Source organism: Bos indicus, chromosome 5 (assembly GCF_029378745.1).
Source record: "Bos indicus isolate NIAB-ARS_2022 breed Sahiwal x Tharparkar chromosome 5, NIAB-ARS_B.indTharparkar_mat_pri_1.0, whole genome shotgun sequence".
Lineage (NCBI taxonomy): Eukaryota > Metazoa > Chordata > Mammalia > Artiodactyla > Bovidae > Bos > Bos indicus.
Window position 1 is genome coordinate 60152856 of NC_091764.1, and position 14186 is coordinate 60167041.

General features: G+C 43.3%; 1 protein-coding gene and 1 long non-coding RNA gene across 7 annotated transcripts in view; one reads left to right on the forward strand and one right to left on the reverse strand.

Annotated features, from left to right (window-relative positions):
* LOC139183150 (uncharacterized) overlaps positions 1-8496 on the forward strand; it is a 107651-nt gene extending 99155 nt beyond the window's left edge. The window contains exon 4 of one of the 2 annotated variants that reach the window (XR_011566644.1): positions 6905-8496. This is a non-coding gene — a long non-coding RNA (uncharacterized lncRNA). The remainder of the gene's footprint in view (positions 1-6904) is intronic. The other variant, XR_011566645.1, reaches the window with a different exon arrangement.
* The window catches only part of NTN4 (netrin 4), a 130206-nt gene extending 117664 nt beyond the window's left edge, over positions 1-12542 (reverse strand). For all 5 annotated transcript variants that reach the window (XM_070789557.1, XM_019961111.2, XM_019961109.2 and 2 more), the window contains exons 1-2: positions 11972-12542; positions 8668-9197 (exon numbers count right to left, since the gene is read on the reverse strand). In XM_070789557.1, coding sequence (XP_070645658.1) covers positions 8668-9197; positions 11972-12026 — 585 coding nt within the window. In that variant the 5' untranslated portion in view covers positions 12027-12542. The remainder of the gene's footprint in view (positions 1-8667; positions 9198-11971) is intronic.
* Positions 12543-14186: the final 1644 nt, after the last annotated feature.

Genomic DNA, 14186 nt, shown 5'->3' on the forward strand with positions numbered 1-14186 from the left:
CTCCCCTTTGAACTTTAAACTCCCAGAACCAACTGCCTACTCAGTATTTCCACTTGGATGTGTCACAGGCAACTTATACCTAATGTGTCCACATATGAGTTCCTGACATTCCTTTCCAAATCTACTCCTTCTAGAGTCTTCTCCACCTCAGTAACTGGCTGTCCCATTCTTCAGGTACTCAGGCTAGAAACATCCTTATCTGTTTCTTTCTCTCATACCTGCACCCAACCTGCCAACAAATGCTGTTGACTTTATCCATAACATTGATCCAGAACTGAACTACTTTTCATCATTTCCACTGCAACCTTCTGTTTCTGCGCCATCAGATCAAGCCTGAAATTACTGGCAATAGCATTCTAGCTGCTCTCCCTGCTTCCCTCTTTGGTCTTTCCTTACCCATAAACCAGAGAAATCATATTAACAATAAATTGATCATATTATCCCTCTGCTTAAAGCTCCAATGGCTTCAAGTATCATTCAGAGTAAAACTCAATGACTTTATAAAAATTTATTGTCCAGATTGGGACCTCTTTGAGAGTGAAAGGGAATGCTATTAATAGTTTAAGTGATCTCGGTGTAAATTTGGGCCATCCTAGACACCCGCTTATAAGGATCTGCATAATTTCCCACACCTTGCCATTATCTCTCTGGCCTCTGGTATAGTGTAACATACCTCAACCCTTCTGCCTCAGCACCAGCCTCTTCACTGTCCTGACGGCAGGAGGCAGACTTCCTCAGGACCTTTGCCCTTCCCCTAGACATATCCATAACTCATTTCTGCTTCCCTTCAGGTCCTTATTCAAAAATCCCATTAAGGTGTTCCCTGGAAGCTGTCTAAATATTTAAAACCCCCTTTCTACTACCTAGTCCCCTTCCTTGCTTCTTTATTTTTTTTATAAAATTTACACTTATTACTATCAAACATCCCATATATTTTATTTACTTAACTTGTTTAGCACCTTACACTTAGAATGTAATCTCAAGGGCAGGAATTTTTGACTTTTTGTTCTGTACCCCCCATTCCTAAAATAGTTGGAACATAGGAGACAGTATGTAAGTATTTGTAAGAAGAATGAATGAATTATGATTAGTTTGAAAGGATACACAGGAGTTGTGTAACATCCGACACATTTAATAAATAGTATTATCATTTCACAGTTATTTTCATAGAATTCAATTCAGCACCAGCCTCCTTGCTGTCCTGAAGTACTGTCTGAATGTATTTGGACATTTATGGCTTCTGGGGATATATGATAGATGCAGAAGTTGGGGGTCTAGGAGCCACAGAGCGAATACAATGAGAAAAGAGGCAAAGTTCTTCAAGAAGTGAACACTGTAGGAGTAGAAGAGATAAAGGACATGATATTATAGTTGCATGTGAGTGACACAGAGTGCATGGGTGTGCAGAAGAGACGCAGTTTATATTCAATGACTTTTCAGACACTTCTGATTACTGATCAGAAGCAATAACTTCCATATTCTCTGGAATGACTCATTTTCCTCATCTTCCAAGGTGCCCAACCCCTGCTGCTGCTGAAGAATCCCCATTCTGGTTTGCGTTCTCCATCCCTTAGTAGGAAGCTACCTTGTATGCCCTACCTGACCTTCAGCTGTCTGTTCCTCATTGTCTTAATTTTTCAACATGAATCATCGGTTACTAACTCGGCATTTTGCAATCTGATCTCTCAAAGTTTCCACAATATTACAATGAAATACTGGCAAATATGAAGCAAACAGATGCTAAACAGATTTTTTTAATAGCCACAAAGAAAGTATTTGCAGAGGAAAAATCCACCCATTGAAACCAATCAATCAAAGTTTATTGATTTAATCTCTGGGTTTGTTCTAATTTTTAATGTAGTTTCTTTGAATAATTTTAATTGATAACCATCCTGTGGGTTTTCCTTAAACTAAAGGCAATTTTTTAAAATGTGCTTTTATAAGTCTCTTGCCCCACCCCTACAGGAAGGGAGTAGCCTAGCCCCAGGGTGTGGATAATCAAAGCACTCTAAACAAACAGATAAAACATTTATTTTCCAAAAAATTCAACAAAATTATAGCTGAGAACATGCTTCAAAGTATAACATTAATAACTTAGAAAAATTACTTAAAGCAGTTACCAACTAGATAAAAAGTATTTCCTTCACCCCCCCCAACAAACAAACCAATCAATAAAAAGTATGCTAAATGGCACTGAAGAACTGTTAATACTCATTACCATATGGTTTATGCTAAACGATCTTGTGTTAGTCGCTTAGTCATGTCAGACTCTTTGTGATCCCGTGGATGATAGCCCGCCACGCACCTCTGTCCATGAAATTCTCCAGGTAAGAATACTGGAGTAGATTGTTATTCCCTTCTCCAGGGGATCCTCCCGACCCAGGACTCAAACCCAGGTCTTCCACATGGCAGGCAGATTCTTTACCATCATCTTGGGTAACATTAAATGCAAAGAGTCTTTGCCTATTATTTTTCTATCTAATGTAAAAAAAAATTAACTTTATTATACAAAATTTTCATGCATGCATGCTAAGTTGCTTCAGTCATGTCTGACTCTTTGCAACCCCATGGACCATAGCCCACCAGGTTCCTCTGTCCATGGGATTCTCCAGCTGAGAATTCCATGGTGGGTTGCCATGCTTTCCTCCAACCAGGAATTGTCTCTTATGCCTACCTGCAATGGCAGGCTGGTTCTTTACCACTAGTGCCACTTTGGAAGCCCAAAGTTCACATAGCCATATTACAAATGATCAATTAAACTGTAAGTTTTATAGTTTAATAATTACCACAGCAATTTAATTTTGTTTTTAATTTTTGAGTTATAATAAAACCTAATCATATAAATAATTTTAAGGCAATCTAGTCATCCCAGCTCCAGCATTGATTACTTCCTCTGACAAAGTTACCCTGACTCACTAAGTCTCAAGGACTTTATCTGTAAAATAGGGTTGATACTGAAACCCATCTAACAACATTCTTTTGAAAATAAGGGATGTAGAGAACTCTACAGAATGCCTGGGATATGGGAAAGCTTCAGTATATAAGAGCTGCCACCATGACTCTCATGACTGATACTGCTGCAAAAACAGGCACAAGCATATTTCAATGACTGAAGAAAACAAGTAGCTAACCAGAGTAGTGTCTCCAAAGTATTCCTACTTGTGTATTACTTTATCTTTACAGTTTAAAAATCCTAAATATTGCTGAGCACATTATACATGTAAATACCTATAAAACCCTGATTAACGTATCATTTTCTGCACATTTGTGCCACACTGAGTTTATCACAATGTACTGAAATGTAATCCTCTTCAATAGCCTAAAGAGACAAACACTCAAATCTTAAAAAGCATAGGACTTGCACAGCATACTGGGGGAATTAATCATGCACTGTCTCATATTATTTAATAAATCAGTCCATAAATGATATTTAATCTCTTAGGCACTAGACTGTAAGGACTACAAAGGAAAAGCAATGTATGTAGTTTTTGCATCTTTCACACTACACAGCTTGACACAAAGGAATTTCAAATGATTGGGCTGCCCAAAAAGTTCGTTCATGTTTTTCCGTAAGATGTTACAGAAAAACCACAAACAAATTTTTTAGCCAAGCCAATAGTACAGTGGAGTTAGCACTAGCAGAGAAGTCAGGAAATACAAACTTCAGCTGAGTAATTGTAGACAAGACCTTAATTCTCTTCAGGCTTCAGATTACTCATCAGTCATGTGCTTTTCCATCTATGACACTGAGGTTCCTTTTCAAATGCTCTCATTCTAAAAAACACTAGCAAGAGGGATTTTTACCAGTGTCTGTTATTTTAATACACTTCATTTTTCCATATCAAAAGATTGAAGGAAGCCTTAATTATAGATTTTGTTCACTCATGAAATCTTGCCAGGAACTCAGAGTTCTTATCACTGTCTGTTTCATCCAACACAAATCCTTCAATCTGTTATAAGAACAGCAACCCCTCCACTGCCAGCATTCCCACTGTCTGTGTGTTAGTCACTCAGTCGAGTCCAATTCTTTGCAACCCCATAGACTATACAGCCTGCCAGGCTCTGCTGTCCTCTATCCATGGGATTCTCCAGGCAAGAATACTGGAGTGGGTAGCCATTCCCTTCTCCAGTGATCTTCCTGACCCAGGGATCGAACCCAGGTCTCCTGCATTGCGGGTAGATCATCTGAGCCACCAGGGGAGCCTCCCCACATCCTCTATTCTGTTTTATTTTCGCCTTAGAAGTCATCACACTCTGGCATACTGTATAACTTAGCTAATTTGTTTTGTCTTCCCCACCCCACTCTCACTACTGTGCCAAGCACCAGGCCCATCTGTGCCTTTAAAAAAAAAAAATGGAGGTATATTTGGAAATTAAGAATTATATGTATTTAAGGTTTACAATTTGATGATTTGTTACACATAAATATTGTCAAATAATCACCATATTCAAGCTAATTAACATTTCTGTCACTTCAGATAGTCACCACTTTTCAGCACACGTGGTGAGAATACTTAAGATACAGCCTCCTGGCAAATTTCAAGTACACAATAAAGTGTTGTTAACTGTAGTCATGAATGCATGCATGCTTAGTCACTCAGTCATGTCCGACTCTTTGCGACCCCATGGACTATAGCCTTCCAGGCTCTTCTGTCCATGGGATTCTCCAGGCAAGAATACTGGAGTGGGTTGCCATGCCCTCTCCAACTATAGTCATACTATTGTACATTAGTTCTCCAGAACTTGTTTATCTTTCATAACTGAAACTTTGTGCCCCATGAACAATATCTCCTCCTGTTTGCGTCTTTCACCAGGATTTTGGGAGCACTTAATACCTCACCCCAGCATTTCCCAAATTATGCTCTGAGGATCTCTAGAGTTCTAAAAGATAGGAATTGGAGTTCTGCAAAGACAGGATTGCATGGGCTAATAAGTTTGGGAATGTCCCATCCTATACCTCCCATTTGAAGATACAGGACACATAATGAGAATATTTATGTGTTTATAAATGTCTCATTTTGTTAAACCCAGTCAGTGTCTCCCAACCTAGTTTGGCTATGGAAACTTTTATTCCCAGAACACCATCGACATCTCAGAGGACACTTCTGCTTAGGAGAAAACTGTTTGGCAAATTCTTTTTTACCTTCATGTCACATCCAAATGAACAGCAAATGTGAGAGAGTGAGCAAGGGTAAAGGCAGACATCTCTTTGCTATCAACTCTTAGAGGTCAGTAATGGTGAGAGAACATGGTTTTATGAAACAAATACTATACTTAAAGTCTTTGTGATTTAGTCCAAGCTCTGTCACATAACTAACTGTATGAAAGTGTTAGTCGCTCAATCCTGTCAGACTCTTTGCAATCCCATGGGCTATAGCCCTCCAGGCTCCTCATCCATGGGATTCACCAGGCAAGAATACTGGAGTGGGTACCCATTCCCTTCTCTAGGGTATCTTCCTGACCCAGGGATTGAACCCAGGTCTCCTGCATTGTAGGCAGATTCTTTACCATCTGAGCCACCAGGGAAGTCCAACTAATTGTAAGCTGAGCAAATCACCTTATCTCTGAGCCTCAATCTCCTCTCCTATAATGAGACACATTGTAAGATAATCATATCCTGTTCTTTGAAACTGCTGACCAGCTTAGAACGTTTTGTGTAAACTTAAACTTATATTTAAAAAGTATTCTTCGTGTGGATTTTTGAGGCCTGTATTTTTAAAGTCCTCTTTCAGATGACTGGTGCCTTCCACTCTGAAGATGGACATATCTGATTTCTTAGACATGAAACGACAGGATTCTCTAAAGCCCTAAAAAGCCCAAAGAAGTATTTCAGAGTCGACAATGGAAACAAATTTAAAGACTAGGATATATTTACGTTAGCCTACATAGTAGGATAATACCTAGAGAAGGCCTGAGAAATCTTATGTAGAATGGAGGAACATATAGGTCTACAGTATTATAAATAAGGAATAAATGAAATCTGAGCCTGCTTATTTGATGCTAGATTAATTGGATTATTTTTCTGCTCAGTTTTCAAAAGTAGTGACTGATGCTACAGAGTTGTACTGAAAAATTAATTTGTAGCTCAGCACTAATTTATATTCCAAAGCAACAAAGGAGCGGTAGATAATGATCGCTTCCAAGGAGGCTTCCTCTGGTCCTTATCTTTGAGGAAGATTCTCTTCTAACTCAGGAGGGAAAGATTCATTCCCAAACCTGTCTCTAAGGGAAAGAAATTCTATGATGGTGTAACATATACTTGCAAGTAATGCTCTAGAGAGAACTAGATGGCATTTAATGTTTTTCTTGCCATTGAAATATGTCTGCTGAAATAACTACAATAAAAAAATTTTTAACTAGATATAAAAGGTGACTGCACACTGAAAGATCGATCTACCATAAGTTTTAGTCTCTACCTGCTTGAAATTTGATATAAGCACTGATGACAATAAGTAGTTTGGCTTTAAAGAAAACAAGATTTTTGCTCTGCAGTGGAGAAGGCAATGGCAACCCACTCCAGTACTCTTGCCTGGAAAATCCCATGGGCGGAGGAGCCTGGTAGGCTGCAGTCCATGGGGACGCTAAGAGTCGGGCACGACTGAGCGACTTCACTTTCACTTTTCACTTTCATGCATTGGAGAAGGAAATGGCAACCCACTCCAGTATCCTTGCCTGGAGAATCCCAGGGACGGAGGAGCCTGGTGGGCTGCCGTCTATGGGGTCGCATAGAGTCGGACACGACTGAAGCGACTTAGCAGCAGCAGCAGAGTAAATAAATGTTTAGTCATTACTTTAGTCATCTCTAAGTAATTTCTGGGCCATTGAAATACATTTAATATGATATTTGCTAAGCAAGCATGCCTACCATCTGGTTACTGAAACTCTTATTTTTGCTACTTCATAGATAACATGACCCAGTAGCACTGAGATGGAGGGAACTGATATGAGCCTGTGGATCAATTCCAAAGCAATCTGAGAGTTCAAGCCATTCATTTGTTTGCAACACAAAGTGTTCTCCACAGAAGAAAACAAAGAGTCTAACTTATCTGTCTCTTTCCTGTCCTAGTATCTGGAAAAATGTCCATCGTGACAGGGTGCACACAGGTTTACAATACTAAGCCAACTTAAGGAAGAATGGAACGAAGAATAAGAATGGAACACCATCTGCGTGCTGCTTGGGCTGTATCCTCCTTGGTTCTGGTGCCAGCAACACTGTTCCAGGTCTGCAGAGCACACACAGAAACAGCAGCAGCTGGATAACATGGCAAAAGTCCACACGTCTATGGGAGTAGGGCAGAGAAGTACCCAAACCAATCTTTCCATCAGTCCCTGGCAAGTACCCCTGTGCACCAAACCAAAGACAGAATTTGTAGCACTGCCTGACACATAGTAGGGACTCAAATATTTACTAAATATAATCATCTGGGAAGTCTGTGAATAGTAATATAAACACTGCTGGAAGAATGATTAACTTAGTGTCTGGATGTATGCTTAACACTTGGTCCAGACGTTCACAACTTTGACACTATTAACATTTTGAGCAAATAATTCTTTTCTGGGAACCAGAATGGGAGGAGTGTTATCTTGCGCACTGTAGGAGGCTGAGTGACCTCCCCAGTCTCCATCTACTAGACACCAACCGTGTCACCCCCACCCTCAGCAAAAGTGTCTCCAGACACTGCCAAATAGCCCCTGAAGGGTGATGTTAACAAAATCACCTCTAGTTGGGAACCACTTATCTACTCTCTGTGTCACGTGCTAGAACTAGAAATACTATATTCTCTTTTTTTTTCTACGTTGATATTTCTTGATCTATATATTGAAGGTACTTTATTCTCTAAATCTGCTTTCACCCAATTGTCTCTAAACTCCATGTTTTCATACATCTCAGTGGGGGGAGGGCTTTCTAGGTACATCCATACAAATTAAAAGAAAAAAAAAAGTCTCCCCCTTGAGCAATGGGAAATATGAAGCAAAGAGTAAACATTCTGTATAGAAATGGTACTAGTAGATAAGGGGCTGTTTTGCAGAGTGATATTGAGAAGGTCTTGCACCCAGGATAGACCCAGGAGCCTGAGCTGCAACTGATGTGTGTGTGTGTGTGTGCCCAGAAAGAATTCCTGCGTCTAAAAAGAAACTAGCTTCATTTGTTTGCTATGCAGTCTCTTAATCTTAACAATAAAACTCCTCTGTTATACAAAAGTATCCTTCTGACAAACATAGTATTTTCCTCCCTTGGCTTTGTTTTTATTTACTTCCTATTTATGTTAAGGTTGCAGAAAGATAGGCATGGGCTCCAGGAACAGGCAGTCTCAGTAAGGCTTGCCCCTGCAGAGGCACAGTAAGCAGTCCTGCTGTCTGAAGACACCAGTAGTCTTTTAAACCTCTAAGGTAAACTGATAATGTTGCCTATCTACTCTTCCTTTAAATGAAAAAAAAATTAAAATCTTAGAATTCTGATTTAAACCTAGCCAGTGGGCAACCCGCTTGAAAATGATTCCACATGCATGTCTCAGGGTGAGAAATAATTTATGACAAATAAAGCTCATGAAAAATTCTAATTTCATTCATGTTGCTACAAGTATACCTTCATGCTTTAAAAAAAAATGTGGGCTGGTAACATTTTTCTACCTTACTTACAGTGTAGAGTTAAACCTGTGCCCTTACCTCTCCTCCAGTGCAGGGAAAAGGATTGGAGTATCTAGAAGTGCAAATAGCTCCCTTCTTGACAACATCGTCTTCCAGGCCAAATGTAGCTGAGCAGTTAGTTGCAAAGTACTTGTAAGGCTTCCATGTTTTTCCAAAGTCCTGGGACCGGTCCAGCACCATGGCTGCCGGCCGGGGAGACTTGAACACCATAATTAGATGAGTGAAGTAGAATTCAGCTTCCAGGTCTAGCTGGATCTTTTCTCTGTGTACATCCTCAGCAGACTGCCACCACGTGCGAGGATACCTGAAGGAGGAGTCTGCCATGGCAGCTGGTAGGTGAGCCAGGTGAGGCTGGGCAGCATTGCATTTGTCACATTTGGGCTGCTGACAAGTCAGATCAGTGTTCTCACTGTAGAAGCAGTACAGTTCAGTGGCGTTCTGACCACAGGTGGTGTCTGTCCAGAGTTTTCTCCCTAAAGCCAAATTTCCCATCCGAGGGTTACAGGCTTTTTCACAGCGGGAACTCACTCCAGCCACTCCACTCAGTCCTAGAGATGGGAAAGCATATGTTATTCAAGACAAACCCATCTGGAAAGCTCTTCTGTCCACGCAGTCCATCTTCAGCAGTCCCCATGTTGCCCTGAGACTTTCAGTAAAGAGGAAATTCTACCAAATGCAAATATGGAAGTGTGTGAATGTGCATGAGTGTATGAGGGTGTGCCTGCATGCGTGTTTCATGTTCAGATGTACAACTCACATAAAAGAAAATAAAATCACTTTAGGTAAAGGGTGAGAGGAAGGAAAGTGTTAACACTGGGAAAAGATAATGGGCCTAAACCTTTTCAAATATTTTTAAACAGTCTCTATTTTTGAAACACACTCATTTGCTTTTGAAGCCATGACATAAATAATACTAAAAACCAACAATGTTTTTAAGATCACTCAGTTTAGTCTTTCAAATATAATTTGAGTCCTTGGCATTATCTAATATGTATATGAGAATGCACTACAGAGGGAATATAGAATTCTACCATATTTTTAAGACAAAAATATGAAGGGACAAATTCTCTAGGAAAATCAATATGAGATATTGGTGTACAATGGGATCTCATTTAGGGAACTAAGATGTGCAATATCTGTTTTTAGTACTGCATAAATGTAACTAAGAAAAAACCCTCTAAACTACCAGATGACAGAAAAGCTTATTTGATGTGCTCTCTCCCTTTTGAGTGCTTCTCCCTATGACAGGTTATATAGTAGTCACCTGTTTGCCTAACAGGAGAATGGTTACAGTCTGGCAGCCACTAACAGCACCTTTAAACATAATCTGTGAACTAAAACACCTTCTTAAAGAAACATGTGCTTCCACCCAAACAAAGGCCCAGCAGACTTTAATGTTTCAAAATTACTTAAAATGATAAACATTATCCACCCATTAACATTCTGACTACATAATACAATCCTTTAATTTGGGCTTGTCATTTTAATTATGAATACCTTAAACAAAATTATCTATTTTAAAAGTTAAAACAGAGAGGGAAAGAAGGAAAAGGAAGCCAAACCCCAAATTCTAGCTAATTGAACGTTTCTGCTTCTTAAGAGGGTGCACCTCTGAATTGTTATCACTATAAGCCAAATGACAACTTAGACCAAAAGAGAGACATTTCACACACTGACTACCACGAGCCTCACATAGTCTTTGCAACCTTAAGAAAGGGCTTCCTTAGGCATAGTTTTTAAATGTCAGATTCAAGTGTGCCTTATGTCTGGACTCTGCTTGCCACTTTTCTGATTAGCTGGGGCATCAGCTGCTTGTGGCCAACATCACACGAACACACAATGTGCTATGACTCACCTGTAAAGCATTTCAGGGAAAATCATATACTGCCCGTACAAGTATTTTTGACTTGAAACACTTGCCTTGTGATATTTATTTACAACCTTTTGATTGCTTGCATGTTTTTGCCATAACATGGTTTGAAAGGTTTATTAAAGTTCACTTTGCGGTTGGGGGAGCATACATAAGTGCACACAGGGATGCTTAAGTAGCAGGAATTAAAATAAAAGCTTAGACCCTTTAACAGTTCCTTGGGAAACGTTCTGAGTAATTTTAGAGCTCCCCCTGCCCCCCGCCAAAAAAAAAACTAAGAAGCAATCCAGAGAAGACTGGAGTTAGATAAATAATCGATGGACACAGTACTTAGAGATCCCTAAAGAAGTGACCATCCAAATATAGCAAGGATGCCCCTAACAGTTCGACTGGGGTTTGGGATGCAGATTCTAAAGCCTGGCTTTTCTTCATGCTGGCATCTCTGGGGGCAGAGTAGATGAAACCGAAGGGACGGGAGAAGTGTGCCAATGCTCCCTCTCCACCCGTCAGTCCCTCCAGCCCACACTCTCCTTTCTGGAGCAAGTGAGATGCTTTGAAAGACCAAGAGGCCAAATAGTTACTCACTGTCTTTCCCCCTTACACCCTGAACTGCACTTGAGCCTAACTGGAAACCAGGTGACCTACAAGAGGAGAGAGAGGAACAGAAGGGGCTCCCAAATTTAGAAAGAGCAAGCTAGGACTGGTGGCCAAGGGCAGCCCAAGGCAGCCCGGGTGGGAGTGCAAGGGCGAGCGCATCTGACGACGCCGCTGCCCGGCGTCCAGTTACCCAGACAGGAAGCAGACCCGCCTCCGACCTCCCGCGGAGCCTCCGCCAGGGTACCAATTCCCCAGGGCGGCAAACTAGCTCCTTGCAACCTAGGGTGATCACCACCTACCTTCCCAGGCCGGGGTCTGAGTTCTAGCCACTGTCCCGGTGAGAGAGCCCTCACCCCGCCCCAGGTGTCCCTACCTGGCTCCCAAGTACCCAGCAAGAGTTCGGGGACGACGGCGATCGCTCTCAACAAGAGAGCGGCCCCGGCCCACGCGCGCCCAGGGTCGCTGGGCCACCCCTCCCCGTCATTCCTCAGGCCATGTAGTGCCGGGGGATGGCGAGCCTGGTCCTTTGTTCCCTCACAAAGTGGAAAGGCAGTTTTTTACTAGTCCAAACCGAGGAAAAAACCAAGGTCGCACTATCTCAGGCAGGGCGCACCCAGGATATCGGGTTATCCAAGGGCATGTGTATCGCAGATGCAAAAAAAAAAAAAAAAAAAATCAATAATATTTTAAACTGCGGAGACCCGGGGAAAAGGAGGCGGAACATGGCCACTCATTTCATCCTTGGGCGCTGAGCTCGGCGCTCTCAGCCTGCGCACCCCTGTATCCCCGAGTCCCGAGATGGGGAACACAAGAGCGAAGGAAGGGGGGTGGGGGCCCGGCAGCGTCACCACCCACCTGCGGCCACCGCGGAGCAGCCCCAGAGCAGTAGCAGCCGCGCGCAGCTCCCCATGGCCGGGAGAAGCCGGGAGGACCCGGGCCGGGCGCGCGGGAGGGAGTCGAGCCCTCGCGGCTGTGGGATGAAGCGCCAACAAGTCCTCGGGAGGAACCAGGGCTCTTTTATTTCTTCGTCCTCCTGGGGTGCCTGGTTCGGTCAGTGGGCGGGGGCGCCGGGAAGCCGCGGGCAGGGGCCGCGCTGGGAGGTGGGGTGACCCTCGCGCACCGGCCTGGAGGGGCCCGGGCACCTCGGGGGCGGCAGAAGCCCCGGTACCATAACCTGCCCGGCCGCGCTGCCCAGCGGAGCAGTCCGCGGGCTCCTCCGCGGCTAGTCCGGGGCTCGGCGCCCGCAGCAGCCGCTGAACTTTGCGAGACCTTTCACTTCCCGGCCGCCGCCGCCGCCTCCTGGGCGTCCTCCTCCGCTTTTACCACCTCCTCTGGCTGCGGCGTCTCCGTCCTCTGCTTCTCCATGGGCAGTTCCATGGGATGCATTTTTATTGCACCGACACCGCGGCGCTCCGGTGCCAGCCCTCCTCCCCTCGCACCTCCACCCCTTCCTCCCTCCCGCCCCCCGCGCTCGCTTTGACAGCCGGGGCGCTGTAGCCTGTGAGGGCGAATTGCCGCCGCAGCTCGGGGAGGGACGCCCCCCACCCCACCCCCCACAGCCAGACCAGCCGCCCCGATGCCTCGCTGCCAGCTTGACCCGCCCGCCTCCGCCCCTCCGCGCGCCTTTCACCTCGGGCCCCCAGCTTCGACCGTGCCCCTCCCGGCTCTCGCCCTGCATGTCCCTGCGTGACCCCCCTGGTGCCCTCCAGCACCCACAGGCCTCCTTTAGAAGCAGTCTCCCACCTTCTCCCGGAACATTCCACAGAGCAGTTGACTCCTTCTTGATCAGGTCAGGGCATGCCAAGGGGCTTAAAAAACCGCGAAATAGGCTAGCGCCTACTTCCAACATCCCCCCAGCAAAAACAAACCCTCCCTCTTCTCCCGCCACCCCTTCTCCCAGAGTTTCACGACCCAGGGATAGAACCCCCCACACACACGCCCACCCAATCGGGGTCATGGGCAAGAGAGAGCTCATTAACTGCATTCGCCGCTTCTCTGCTGACCCTCAGGGGAGTGGAGGAGGGAATCTTGGCTAAACAATCAATGCTTACTTTATCCGAGGTGTATCCTTTTTGATATAAAAAGTATTCCCTAACTCAAACTCAGGGTGCTAAAAGAAAAGGGGCACAGGATTAGCCAGTGCCCAGTTTAAGAACATCCTTGCTAGAGGCAGGGGCACGACAAAGAGAACCTCTTTGGTCCTTCCAAGCACTGTCCTTCCAGTTGTGCTGCGAAACAGTGAAGTTGTGAAATAACCTAAGGGAGAAGATTTAGTAGCAGCCAAAAGCAGCTAATTGTCCATAGCATTGTGCCGGGCTGCTGATTATGGAAGCCGGTTATGGAGCACTTGAATCTGGGGCTTTCTCAAGTTCTGTGAAAATCAAGTTCTATGTACACATCCAGGGAAACTGGCAAAGTTAAGTAGAAAGTAGTTTTTGATTGCAATGTTCATTTTGTGCCTTTAAATATTTTCCTGAAAAGTAACTGTTTTACAGATACAATTCAGTTGTGTGTGTTGCTGATGATGACAATTTAGATGTCTCGGAGCACAAGTAGGTATTATTTATGACTCAGCTGAAACTATAGAAGAAGTTTATATCTCACAGGAGGGACTGGGACGTGGTCAGCATCATCCATTTGGGGACATTAAAATTATTCTGGCCAGCACTGGAAAGTGGCAAAAGATGTGGAATAGCAATTTATATAACATTTCAGAAAATAAACCCTTTAAATTTTCAAATATTGGCAATTTGGGGGCTTTCTTCATATCTTATAGACATGCTTCCAACTGAGTCAATTGAACATCTCTCCATATTATTCTTACCAAATAAATGACAGGAAATAATAACAATCCAAGGGCTCTTAACACCAATATTTAACCTAATTATCAAAGCAAACTTTTAAAAAAGAAAAAAAAAATGCACATTTATTATTAACTTCTGATTCTACCCTATTGAGGCAGAACTACTCCATTTCCCATTACAAATATTAAGGGCATTACTATCTGCACCAATCCTGCCTTGATAATGTACTTCTTTGATTGCTCTGTAACTGGTTTCTACTTCCTTTA